General features: G+C 33.2%; 1 protein-coding gene across 2 annotated transcripts in view; it reads left to right on the top strand.

Annotated features, from left to right (window-relative positions):
- The first annotated feature begins 464 nt into the window (after positions 1-464).
- The window catches only part of LOC136038857 (zinc finger and BTB domain-containing protein 8A.1-B-like), a 56,491-nt gene continuing 43,711 nt past the window's right edge, over positions 465-13,244 (top strand). For both annotated transcript variants that reach the window (XM_065722309.1, XM_065722308.1), the window contains exons 1-2: positions 465-509; positions 6,238-6,622. In XM_065722309.1, the coding sequence (XP_065578381.1) occupies positions 6,268-6,622 (355 nt within the window). In that variant the 5' untranslated portion in view covers positions 465-509; positions 6,238-6,267. The remainder of the gene's footprint in view (positions 510-6,237; positions 6,623-13,244) is intronic.

The raw sequence follows: 13,244 nt of genomic DNA, 5'->3' as shown, positions 1-13,244 counted from the left end.
ATGTTTACTCAATCAGGCACAGTCTCTCCTTTTTAGCCTTCTCAGCTGTTCTAACCAAATGTTTCTGGTATGAAAAAGTTCCAAAAGAGCTACATCCTCTCTACTATTGAATATTCCAATAAGTTTTAATGTGCATTGGAATAAGGAGTTTCCTTTGCCTCTTTTTAGTTTTTTTGTATTGCATTGTTTCACCCCACTAAACATTTTGTCGTTTAAAATATTCTGAGTCTCATATTCTTTTACTGTAAGAGTTAATATTTTTTTGTACCTTTCGTATTTTATTGTTTCTTCTGTTTGCATAGTTTATGCTTTATGGTTTTCTCTTTAGATTATTTGAACCTGGAAAGCAAAATTAGTGACAGTCGTGTGATGTAGCTTGTGATAATTATCATTCCAATGAAGTTTTAGGAAGTAAAGCCTTGAACAGCCATCTAAATTTTTGAAAACTTAGCATCACCATCATTACCAATTGTAAACAAGATTTGACAACAAAAATACAAAATAACACTGTAAGCATTACATTTTGAGATATTCACCAATGTTACTACTATTTCACACTTTTGTTTGACTGAGATAGTTTATGATGTCGTACTGGGTAGCTTAATGGTGGTTTCTTTCTACGCTAATTGGTGACATAACTTGTGATTTATTTCAGATAGCCTACTAGTCAGAAAATTACTTGAGGGTAAATAGATTAAGATACCCTGTGCTTAGACAGCTAATACCCTCTTCATCAGTTAAATCACTGCACAATCTATTATACCACATGGAAAGTGGATTGTTTCACTTGTCCAAATTTTCTTAGTAAGAATGTAATAAGCTTGAATGTTTTAGTCATAAACAATGTTGAATGTTTAAATGCTATGACAGTCAATAGGGGACCCTAATCTTGGATGTATATTTAAAGTATAAGCTTGATCTTAGAAAATGTAGTTTAATCTTAGACATTGGATCTTAATGTTAGAAGTACACCTAGGTATACTTAGCCTAAGTATCTAACTCATTAACAGACTCAATCTAGGACAGATTTAATCAAAGAAAAGTGCTGTGAAGCAGAATCATTAAATTTAAACAGTCTAGGATATAGTCAACAAATATTTGAAATGGATAAGTTATGTGAAGTAAAAGAGACAAAAGTTAAACATGAACCATAGGAGATTTCTGGAGTAGGACTTGTGTTATCCAAAGTTAATGCTTCTGTATATTCTATTCTGTCTTCTGCCATTATTCTGATTGGCTTTCAGTTAGGATGCACAGTATACCTTGAAAAAGTAATAACAATTAAAAACAAGGGTTTTAAAATAGCATCAAATGTTTTATTAGCTATCAAATTGCATTTGATAGAATACCAAATGTTTAATTAAGGAGTTTAAGAATGCTGATAAAACTTTATTCTCCAGAATTCTTAAACATATGAACTTCTCTGAGGGATTTATCCAATTTTTAGATAATTACCTATCTGACAAGCATCATAAAGTTAGAGTCCATAGAGAATACTCTTGTCTATCCAGTAAATAAAGGAAGGGGTCATAACTTGACCCTTTATTGTTCACTTTGTTTCTGTCCGATTTAAAGTTCAGCTCTGATAATGTTTGCAAAGTGGAGCTTGCTGACAATCTTTTGATTTGGAACTCTGGGTCCAATACAAATTTTATGGCAATGGAATTAAACCACTGATCAAAGAGCTTTTTCACAGCTCATTCTCTTCCAGTATCAACATCAAAGACTAAGGCAACTATATTTTACAAAAGGATTTGACCCTCCCGAAATTGGATAAATGGCAATGAAATTGTTTATGACCCTTCTCTCTAACTTTTTGGTATCCATTTGGACCTTGGTTTGACTTAGAAAAAACAGATTGATTTTTAAAAAGAATCTTCCATGAAAAGGCTAATTCTTTTAAAACATTTAGCTACTACTAAATGGGCCAGCTCACCAACAATCCTGTTTGATTTTTACAAAAGGTTTATCCAGTCAAAGATTGAGTATGGTATTGAAGCATGTAGAGGATGTTGCAAAACAAGCTTAGCAAAGTTAGAAACCCTTCAAAACATGGCAGTAAAAATAGCCTTTGGTTTTCACAACCATACCCAATTCATAAAGTCCAGGCTTCTAACTGGCATGCTGTTAGTTTAAGAGAGGAGGAACATGCTGGTAATCAAGTATTACACAAAAATCCATGCAGTTGGTCAAGTGCATGGAGTTTTTTCAAAAACCTTTGGTAATAATTGTCCAATGAATAATAGCAGGTATATCCACTCTGGGATTCTTTTCACTGTATTAGTTTCCAACTGGAATAGTAATGCAGTGAGTTTCATTTTACATCTTTAGCCTTCAATCAATTCAATTTATTCAAATAAAACTAAAATATAAAACCAATAATAATAAAGATCCTGGAAGCGAACTTGTTGAGGACCATAACCACAAAAAATTGAAAATGAAGAAGAGAGAAAAAAAAAGAAAAGAGAAAACATGGGTAACTAAAGCAAATTGAATAAGAATTTAAAGATTAAACTTCAAAATGGAAGTTTAACCCTATTCAAGTATGCACTGAGCTTATAAGGGATAAGAAGTTGAGTTTTCTCCCCTTTCAGATTAAGGTAGTTTTCAGACAGAAAGGCTGAAATGATTACCCTGATTTCCTCCAAATCTATACAGATGTTTAGTAAAGGGATCCAAAGCAGCTTCAGCTGCAATAATCCCAAGCTGCAGCAATCCTAATGTGAATATTTGTACCAGGCTGCCAAATGGACCTTCCATCCTGACTGCTTAGATTAAAGCTATAATTGAGGCACTTAAGGTAGTTAAAGCAAAACCTTCACTATCAAAAAAGTGCATTGTCTTCTCAGAATCAAAGTCAGTTTTACAGTTGATTTCTAAAGTGCATAAATCAACACGTGAGTCAGACCTGTACTGCCTTCATAGCCTTCTCTTTGACTTTAAACAGAAAAATATTATCATCAAGTTTCAACATGTTCCAAGTCATCAAGGGTATATGCTATAATGAAATTGCTGATTTGTTGGCAAATTCTGCAGTGGATACACCCATTTCTATCAACACCAGGTCTCTCACTCTACATGACACAACTCAACATAGAATACCTTTAAATAGTTCTTACCTCCTATTATCATCTTCCCCTATTTGGAAAATAAAATTTTTTGTTTCAGAATAAAGAGTAACCATCTGATTCTAAGAAAGGAAGAATATGAATGGAATAAATGGGACAACCCACACTGCAGATTTTATTTAAAAATGTCACTATCTGATAACTGTTTAATATGTTGTTTATTTGTTTCCTCATTTAATTCTCCTACAGCAAAAATAGGGAGATTCTTATCAGTTGGATTTTGCCCACTAATTCAGACTCAAAGATCCTATATTAAATATTCCGTATATTTTGTTTCCAAGGTGAAACAATATTCGGTTAAACCAAATACAAACATTGGCAGTTTTGATGTGGATTCAATGTATACTAGTTGTGATCCCCAAAAGGCCAAACTCGTTTTGGAGCATAAACTCAGTTCTAAACCATCTATATCAGAAAAATCTACAGTTTCGAATCAGACACTTCTATTACTTACAGCCATTTGCAACAGAACTTCTTTTTTTATTCCCATTATAGAAGTATTTTTTTTATAGACAGAAATATAGGCTTCCAACAGGCGCCCCCCTTTCACCAAAAGGGACTGATATCTTCATGGAAGTCCTTGAAGAAAGGGCTATTTTGCAGAGTCTTTGTAAACCTGAATTTCGGGTTTGTTTAAAGGACGATATTTTTATTCATGAGAGCATGGCGAAGAATCTCTGGGGTCTTTCCTTCACTTGCTTAACTCCCTGGATCCAAAACTCTGGGTATCAGAGGTATAAAACCTATACACAATGACTGTTACTTAAATTATTCCTCTAATCATTCTCCTGTGGTTAAAAGAGGAGTGGTCACTTCTCTAGTTGATAGAGCATTGTTGTTTTTTCACCACATTCCATGGATTCAGAGCTTGACCACCTTAGGGATGTGTTACTTGGCAATGGTTACCGAATTAGTTTAATAAATTCTGTAATTGAAATGTATTAAAATTTATCAGATAGTGACACAATAAACCCAAATCAAAAGGAAGATTCTGTTTATCTTGGTCTCCCATATGTAAAAGGGGTCTGACCACATTTCCAAAGATCTAAGAAAAAATAACACTTACGCCTATTATAGACTCAGTGGAACTATCAGTTTCCATATTTATCAAGGTAAAAACCTGAAGGGTGAAAACTCTGGTGTCCACAGAATTCCATGCCCATGTGGTCTTTGGTACATTTGAAGAACTGACCTATGGGTTACAGATAGATTAACTCAGCACTCTACCTCAATTATTAACACCCTTAAAAAGCAGAACAAAAACAGAAAATTTTCATTCTGCCCTTGCAGAACAAATCTTTGATCACCCAGAATATGCTGTTTTGTTTAACCAAGCTAGCTTAATTTTGCATGTCAAAGGTATTGTCCAGCACTACAGAGAAGATGCTGAAATTTTTAATTGCCAATATTTAGTTCTAGTTTTGAACAGAGATTCCTGTGATCTAAGAATAAATTAGTCATATTTTGGTTTTCTCAAAAGAAAAGCCAATACTTTATTCCTGTAATAAACCTTGAACCACCTTCCCAATCACATAATCAAACAAGTCAATAACCTGTTATGTTTCAAAGGATGTCTGTAAGGAATGTAACTTTTAAATTCAGAAATCAGATGACATAGTTCTCTGATTTATTTAATTGCTGGTTTGTTTTGAGTAAATAAATTTTTTCTTTTATTTCTCAGTTGTTCACTAGTATCTATTGATGGTAGTTCTAATTTTTTGGATTTTTTGGAAATTGCGGGTATTGGTGAATGACTTGCTTTCTGGTTGTTAGGTATTTGATTTTAATTCTTCTGTTTTTTGGCTCATATTGAATTTTATTTATCTTTTAAATTTTTTTTTAATTGTCTTTTTTTCATATTGACTTTCCGCCTTTCTTTTGTTGGTTCTTTCTTCTGCATTTTCCTTGTATATATTATTTTGTTCGCGCTGTAGAAGAGAGGCGGTTGTCCTCTCAAAATATTCGCTTTGTGTTTTTTTTTTCAGTATTCTCGTTTGGCCTTAAAAAACCCTTTTTTTGATTATTTTCTTTCTTTTAAAAAAAGAGAGAAAAAAAATATATATGTACACGTATATTGATTATACTGATGTTGATGGCAAGAAAAGGGCCTTTTTGTTTATTTGATGGTTGTATTGATTTTTGTTGCATTAACTGTTCATTTATAAGAAACCACCTAGCAGGTATAGAAAAAGTTCCAAAGCTGCCATTAGCAACATTTGACAGAATTCAAAAAGCTGCCGACACTTTAACAGCACAACCCCTGTTTTGACAGCTTTTCTTTGAGCCAAAAGTATTTTTATATGTAAAAATGGTATTTTAGACAAAATCTGCCAACAAATTTGAAAACTGCCAAATAGCATTGCTACTTTGCTACCCCACTTTTTGCATGGTGGCCTCCTAGAAGCCAGAAGGAGTCTGCTATAAATTTCAGGTGCTGTTTTTTGGAAGAAGAAGGAGTATTACTGTATGCAAGTTAATGTATAAAAATTTGGTTGTCCAGATTTGGAAAGTTTAGGCAACAGCTTTATTTTAGACAAAAGTGAATCAGTTCTATCCATGATAATTTTTGATTGTTTCAGTTTCAAATTGTGCTTTTTGCTTCCATTGGACTTTTTTTGCATTTCAGTAAATAACCTTTTAGCCTACTGTAGCCAAGTGATCCTATCTCATTTGTTACAAAAAGTATCTATTGAAAAATTGTAACTAGGCATATAAACAAAATAAGTTCTGGTTTCTTTAATTAAGTGATGGAATAATTAATGTTTATTCTGTTTTAACCTGTTTTAACATGAAATATTTTAACCTTTATTATTTTTGGTTAAGTACAAACAGCCACTTAAACATCATGAGTAGGGGAGGGATGGGGGTGACAGATCCTTTTCTATCCATGATAATTTTTGGTTGTTTCAGTTTCAAATTGTGCTTTTTGCTTCCATTGGACTTTTTTTGCATTCCAGTAAATGACCTTTTAGCCTACTGTAGCCAAGTGATCCTATCTCATTTGTTACAAAAAGTATCTATTGAAAAATTGTAACTAGGCATATAAACAAAATAAGTTCTCGTTTCTTTAATTAAGTGATGGAATAATTAGAGTTTATTCTGTTTACAGACTACACAATACAGAACATGTGACCTTGCAATGGCTGCTCCTGTTCCATCCTCAGAGGATTTTGTCTTAAAATGGAATAATCATAGACAAAATTTTGTACATGTTGTTGAAGAACTTTGGAGACAGGACATATTCACTGATGTGGTCCTGTGTAGTGAGGGAAGAATTTTCCCTGCTCATAGAGTCATATTATCAGCTTGTAGTGCTTATTTCTATGAAACATTGTCAAAAGTGGCTGAACACCAATACCCAGTGATATTTCTGAATGGTGTTTCTAGTGAGGAATTAGCTGCCATATTGAAGTTTGTTTATAATGGTGAAGTGGTTGTTTCAAAAGACTGTATGCAAGATTTCTTTAGAACTGCTGAAATGCTTCAAATTAAAGGTAAGCTAAAGTGTATGTAATCTAAAAAAAAATTTAAGCAAATTCAAGACTGTGTTTGTTTACACATTCCTTGAGTGCATGCATAATTCATTGTCCTGTTAAATTATGCATTAAGGTATTAATTCTTAGAGCTTTTAGTTTTAGAACAATGGGGACTTATTTTTGAATGCTAGAGGATTGCTAAAGCAAAGCTGTTTTTAAGGGCTAGAAACCCAAGTAGGGTGAAGGCCTTGGTTTGAACCAAACACAAAGGCTAGTGCACAAATTGGGACACCTCCCCACACGTTGTATTTTCCCAAAAAGCATCTGATAGAAATTTTGAGATGACCATTTGTTGCATCTGATACATATTTCTAGGAAATAAAATCAAACAGTTGTGGGTATCAAGCCATGGCTAATCGTAGAAAAACCCAAGATGAATAGTCTAAATGAGTGAGAGGCAAATCTGGCATAAGCCCTGTTTAGGATTGTATAAAAATGATGTCATTTCATTTGTTGATAGATAAGTCAATCCTTGTCTTAGATCCTTCTATCTCTCCAGAGGAGTCCCAAGCATCCAAGAAAAGTCTATTTGTTGCTAAATGTCTCTGGTCTACTCCAGTTGCAAAGAGTCATAAATGTTTTTTAGGTTGTTGATTTCACACAACAGTTTATTTTTGAGTCTTTGTATATGGTGGATGCTTTTGGGTCACCATGTTGAGTCAAATTCCCCATGTGTCAAACACACCCTAGTTAACACCATATTTGCCTTCTTAAGATATTGGTTTGGGATAGCTGATATATTGTGTTGCCTATAATCTTATTTGTTATATTCTTGGTGGATCCTAAGTAGTATAAAATATTGACTACTTGTTGGTCTTTACTGTTGGTACATTCGATGTTCACAGGTGTGCTGCTATTTGTCATGGCACTTACTTGCATAGAACTCATATATAAAATTTAGCTCATTTGAAGATGCTGCTAGCCTATCCAATTCCAACAATGAGTTTGTAAGTTGTGTCCCTGAGGTATCTGCCAAGATATTGACTACTTATTGGTCTTTGTTGTTCATACATTTGGTGCTCATGGATGTGCTGCTATTTGTCATGCCATTCACATGCACAAAAAACATTATAAAATTTAGCTCATTTGAACATGCTCTTGTCCTATGTCATTCAGACAATGACTTCTAAGGCTGTGTCCTTGAGGGATCGTCCAAGATATTGACTACTTGGTGCTCTTTATTGTTGCTACATTTGGTGCTCATGGATGTGCTGCTATTTGTCATGCCATTCACTTGCACAAAAATCATATATAAAATTTAGCTCATATGAAGATGCTGCCGGCCAATCCGGTTCTGACAATGACTTCTTAGGCTGTGTCCTTGAGAGATCTGCCAAGATATTGACTACTTGTTGCTCTTTGTTGTTGCTACGTTTGATGCTCATGGGTGTGCTGCTCTTTGTCATGCCATTCACTTGTACAAAAAATCATACATAAAATTTGCTCATTTGAAGATGATGCTAGCCTATCCGATTCCAGCAATGATTTCTTAGGCTGTGTCCTTGAGGGACCTGCGAAGATACTGACTACTTGTTGCTCTTTGTTGGTTCTACATTTGGTGCTCTTGGGTGTGCTGCTATTTGTCATGCCATTTACTTATAAAAAAAATCATATATAAAATTTAGCTCATTTGAATATACTACTTGTTAGTCGTTGTTGTTGCTACATTTGGTGCTCATGAATCTGCTGCTATTGGTCATGCCATTCACTTGCATAAAAAAAATCATATATAAAATTTAGCTCATTTGGAGATGCTGCTAGTCTTATCTGATTCCAACAATGACCTCTTAGGCTGTGTCCTTGAGGGATAGATATTGACTACTTATTGGTCTTTGCTGTTTCTACAATTGGTGCTCATAGGTCTGTTGCTATTTGTCATGCCATTCACTTGCACAATAAATTATATATAAAATTTAGCCCATTTGAAGATGCTGCTAGCTTGTCCCATTCCGACAATGACTACTTATGCTGTGTCCTTGAGGGATCTGCCCTGACTACTTGTTGCTCTTTGCTGTTGCCACATTTGATGTTCAGGGGTGTGTTTCTATTTGTCATGTCTTTCACTTGCATAAAAGTCACCTATAAAATTTAGCTCATTTGAAGATGCTGCTGGCCTATCCGATCTGGACAGTGACTTCTTTGGTTGTGTCCTTGAGGGATCTCCCAAGATATTGACTACTTGTTGGTCTTTTTTGTAGCCGCATTTGATACTCGTTGGTGTGCTCCTATTTGTCATGTCATTCACTTGCATAAAAATCATATATAAAATTTAAGTTATTTTAAGATGCTGCTAGCCTGTCCAATTCTGACAAACGACTTCTTAGGCTGTGTTCTTGAGGGATCTGCCAAGATATTGACTACTTGTTGGTCTTTGTTGTTGTCGCATTTGATACTCATGGGTGTGCTGCTGTTTGTCATGTCATTCACTTTCATAAAAATCATATATAAAATTTAGCTCCTTTGAAGATGCTGCTAGCCTATCTGGTTCTGACAAATGACTTCTTAGGTTGTGCCTGTGAGGGATCTGCCAAGATATTTACTACTTGTTTCTCTTTGCAACATAAAATGTTGCTATATTTTATGCTCATTGGTGTTTTAGTATTTGCCATGCCTGTCTCTTGCTCAAGAACCACTTATAAAATGTACAAGATTTTGATTCATTGAGTGATTATTAAAGTCATTGATTCTAACAAAGACTCTTTGGACTGTGTATCCTTTATTCTTGATAGATCTTCCAAGATATTTAAAATTGACTACTTGTCTCTCCTTCTTATTACCACATTTGGGTGTTTTGCTGTTTCTTATGCCAATAAATTGCATCAAATTCAGTTATAAATTTTTATTTTCTGTTTCATGTTATTATAGGCTGAAACTGTTTAGTTTAATACTCAAAGGACGAAGGGAGTTTATGATAACATAAATACCTGATAAAAGTGTACTTGTTCCTTTGATGATTGGTTAACTTGAATATTCATTTTTTTCATGGGGTAAGAACTTTGTAGTTTGATTAGCAGTAAAACAGCATAAATGTATCAAGTACAAATCAGAGAATTATTATTGATTACTCTATATCAGAACTCTGAACAGTTTCAGCCATAGTTAACTGAATGTTAACTGTTTGTTAACTATAATTTAATTGCTTATGTTAATGGAGAGCTTGCTCCTGATACAGCCAAAAAAAAAAAAATTATTCATCCTAGGTGATAGTGAATTAACAGTAGGAAGAATCAAAAATTAGCTTCCTCTTAAATTTTGAATTTAATATTTCTGAATAGGATTATTGAGCAGCTTTAGTAAATTAGTTTCTTTAAATTCATCACCAGTTGGGAAAAATGGAGGCAAGTGACAATCCAATCAGTATAAAGAATATAATCTATCATGTTGGGATGGACAAGTCCCTGTGTATGGATCTCACATCTTCAATTGAAATCTAGCACACTCCCTATCGTAGCCAGAGAATAGGGTAAAAGCAATTCCTGTAAAGTACAAACAAGCTTACTTGCACTGTCTCAACAGTATGCAAAATAGAACTGAACAAAAATTGGCAAACACAAAACTACTATCTCAGACCAAAGAGGGGCATGACTAATCAAACGAATAACACTTTTTTTAGGGGGGGAGGCAGTGATCAAAGGAGAGTCTTTAAATAAAGGCTCGTAGCTCGTTTCCCAATACAACCCAAATACAAGGGAAAGTAAGATTCATCCCTACTAAATTCAACATAAATGAACTCTTTTGTAAAATACCATTCTCTACATAGCCCTTTTTTGTTTTATTTCTGGAGTGGAAAAGCTGGGAAGCATAACGAGGCAGCTGTTACGTCTCCATTGTCATATATTCTTAACCAAAGGTTACAATCCTCCCTCTTGTGCAGTCCCTCACAATGAGGCCTTGAGAGAGGCATTATTTAAAAAAAAGCTCCATGTTTGTCAGTCAATTTAAAAAAAAAGAAAAGGTAAAGGATACGGCATTAGACTTTACAGTCCTTACCGGCGGTGCTGATCTCCGTTTCTTGGCCCTTCAGCCAGGAAGTGCAATGGGGGGTTGGGGGCCAGCCATCCTGTGCTTTCGCACACCCTTCCTGTTTACCTTCCCCAGATTTCTCCAGGTACCCATTTAGAGCTGGGTCAACTCTGGCTAAGCTTACAGGGTCACACCACTGACCCCCGTCCCAAACCGAAGAATTGGGTACACTGGAATTCGAACCCGTGTCCTCTCAGACAAAGGATCCCGAATCCAGCGCACCAACCCACTCGGCCAGGACAAAATACAAATTAAACTGTAATTTTCACTGGTTGTAGACTCTAAAAGTAAGGTCATTGCTAAATGAATAATTTGAATCATTATTGCTGTCCAAACCTTTGAGAAGAAGATTGGCCAACGTCTTTGAGGGATGGGAGATACAAAAGAGTTACATTTTAAAATTAAATATTCTGGGTTATTGCTATATTACAGTTTTTCTTTTTCAAAAATTCCCTAGCCTATATTGGTATGAATAAATGGTACTCCATTTTCTTCCTCTGAGAATTGCTCTAAGAAGAAGAAGGTTTAACTTTGAAGTATTCTTCTTAATTTAATAACTCACTCAATTCCTAAAATATTTCCTAACAATTCCTCTTATGGTCAAGTACGTGTTCAACCACACTGTTATCTGCAGCAGGTTTGAGGGGAAATAAAGCTTGCAATATATATATATATATATATATATATATATATATATATATATATATATATATATATATATATATATATATATATATATATATATATATATATATATATATATATATATATATATATATATATATATATATATATATATATATATATATATATATATATATATATATATATATATATATATATATATATATATATATATATATATATATATATATATATATATATATATATATATATATATATATATATATATATATATATATATATATATATATATATTACCTGCAAATGGAGCTGGGGCTAAATGGAAGGTTTAAGGTGAGTTGTGAAGGTTCAAAACCACACTCATTTTAATAATCACAGTTAAATTTTTATGAAAAATGGGATTGTTAAAGTATCTCTTATTGTTTTGTTGATTTGAAAAAATATTAAGTTGTGAGTAGGTTATGTTACATTCAATACAGATTGTCTAGTTTTTTAGCTGGCTGTCTGCTATAATGAGTTTTCAGTAGTACTAGTAGTAGTTTAGACATATTTGAAAGCAATAAATGTTGAAGTTTGGAAGGGATGGGGACAATGGTGCATCTTTTTTTAGAGGGGTGGAAACACAAAAAAAACTAAAAAACGCATCAAAATTTGTTTGTATTTATTTTTGTATTTTTTTGGGAACCGGAAAAAACTTCGTGGGGATTCCAATCTAGTACCCCCCTCCCCTGGATTTGGCCTTGAATGGGAATCATTTCTGCTCTGTCTCCACTTCTTAATTGAATGATGAAATGGGAAATAATCTTATTCAGAAATCTTTGCAATTTTCTGCATTAATGCTGGTAAAAGATTCTTGATTTTTATTTTAATCAATAGGGTCATGTTGCCTATTGTATTCTGAAAATGTATTGAAATTGTATTCTGATATATATATATATATATATATATATATATATATATATATATATATATATATATATATATATATATATATATATATATATATATATATATATATATATATATATATATATATATATATATATATATATATATATATATATATATATATATATATATATATATATATATATATATATATATATACATATATATATATATTACCTGCAAATGGAGCTGGGGCTAAATGGAAGGTTTAAGGTGAGTTGTGAAGGTTCAAAACCACACTCATTTTAATAATCACAGTTAAATTTCTATGAAAAATGGGATTGTTAAAGTATCTCTTATTGTTTTGTTGATTTGAAAAAATATTAAGTTGTGAGTAGGTTATGTTACATTCAATACAGATTGTCTAGTTCTTTAGCTGGCTGTCTGCTATAATGAGTTTTCAGTAGTACTAGTAGTAGTTTAGACATATTTGAAAGCAATAAATGTTGAAGTTTGGAAGGGATGGGGACAATGGTGCATCTTTTTTTTAGAGGGGTGGAAACACAAAAAAAACTAAAAAACGCATCAAAATTTGTTTGTATTTATTTTTGTATTTTTTTGGGAACCGGAAAAAACTTCATGGGGGATTCCAATCTAGTACCCTCCTCCCCTGGATTTGGCCTTGAATGGGAATCATTTCTGCTCTGTCTCCACTTCTTAATTGAATGATGAAATGGGAAATAATCTTATTCAGAAATCTTTGCAATTTTCTGCATTAATGCTGGTAAAAGATTCTTGATTTTTATTTTAATCAATAGGGTCATGTTGCCTATTGTATTCTGAAAATGCGTTTTTTCATTATGTAATGAAGTCTATTCCTTATATTTTTTTGGAAAAGAGTTTGTCCACAAAAGAAGTTTTTCGACAAATATAAAGAGCTACATTACACCAAAGATAAGAGAAAATAGAATCAACTACTTTTTCAAGCAAACCGTCACCACAAACTACTATTAATAAATAAATG

This window comes from Artemia franciscana, chromosome 18 (genome assembly GCF_032884065.1).
Source record: "Artemia franciscana chromosome 18, ASM3288406v1, whole genome shotgun sequence".
NCBI classification, from domain to species: Eukaryota; Metazoa; Arthropoda; class Branchiopoda; order Anostraca; family Artemiidae; genus Artemia; species Artemia franciscana.
This window is presented reverse-complemented; position numbering and strand designations above follow the sequence as displayed.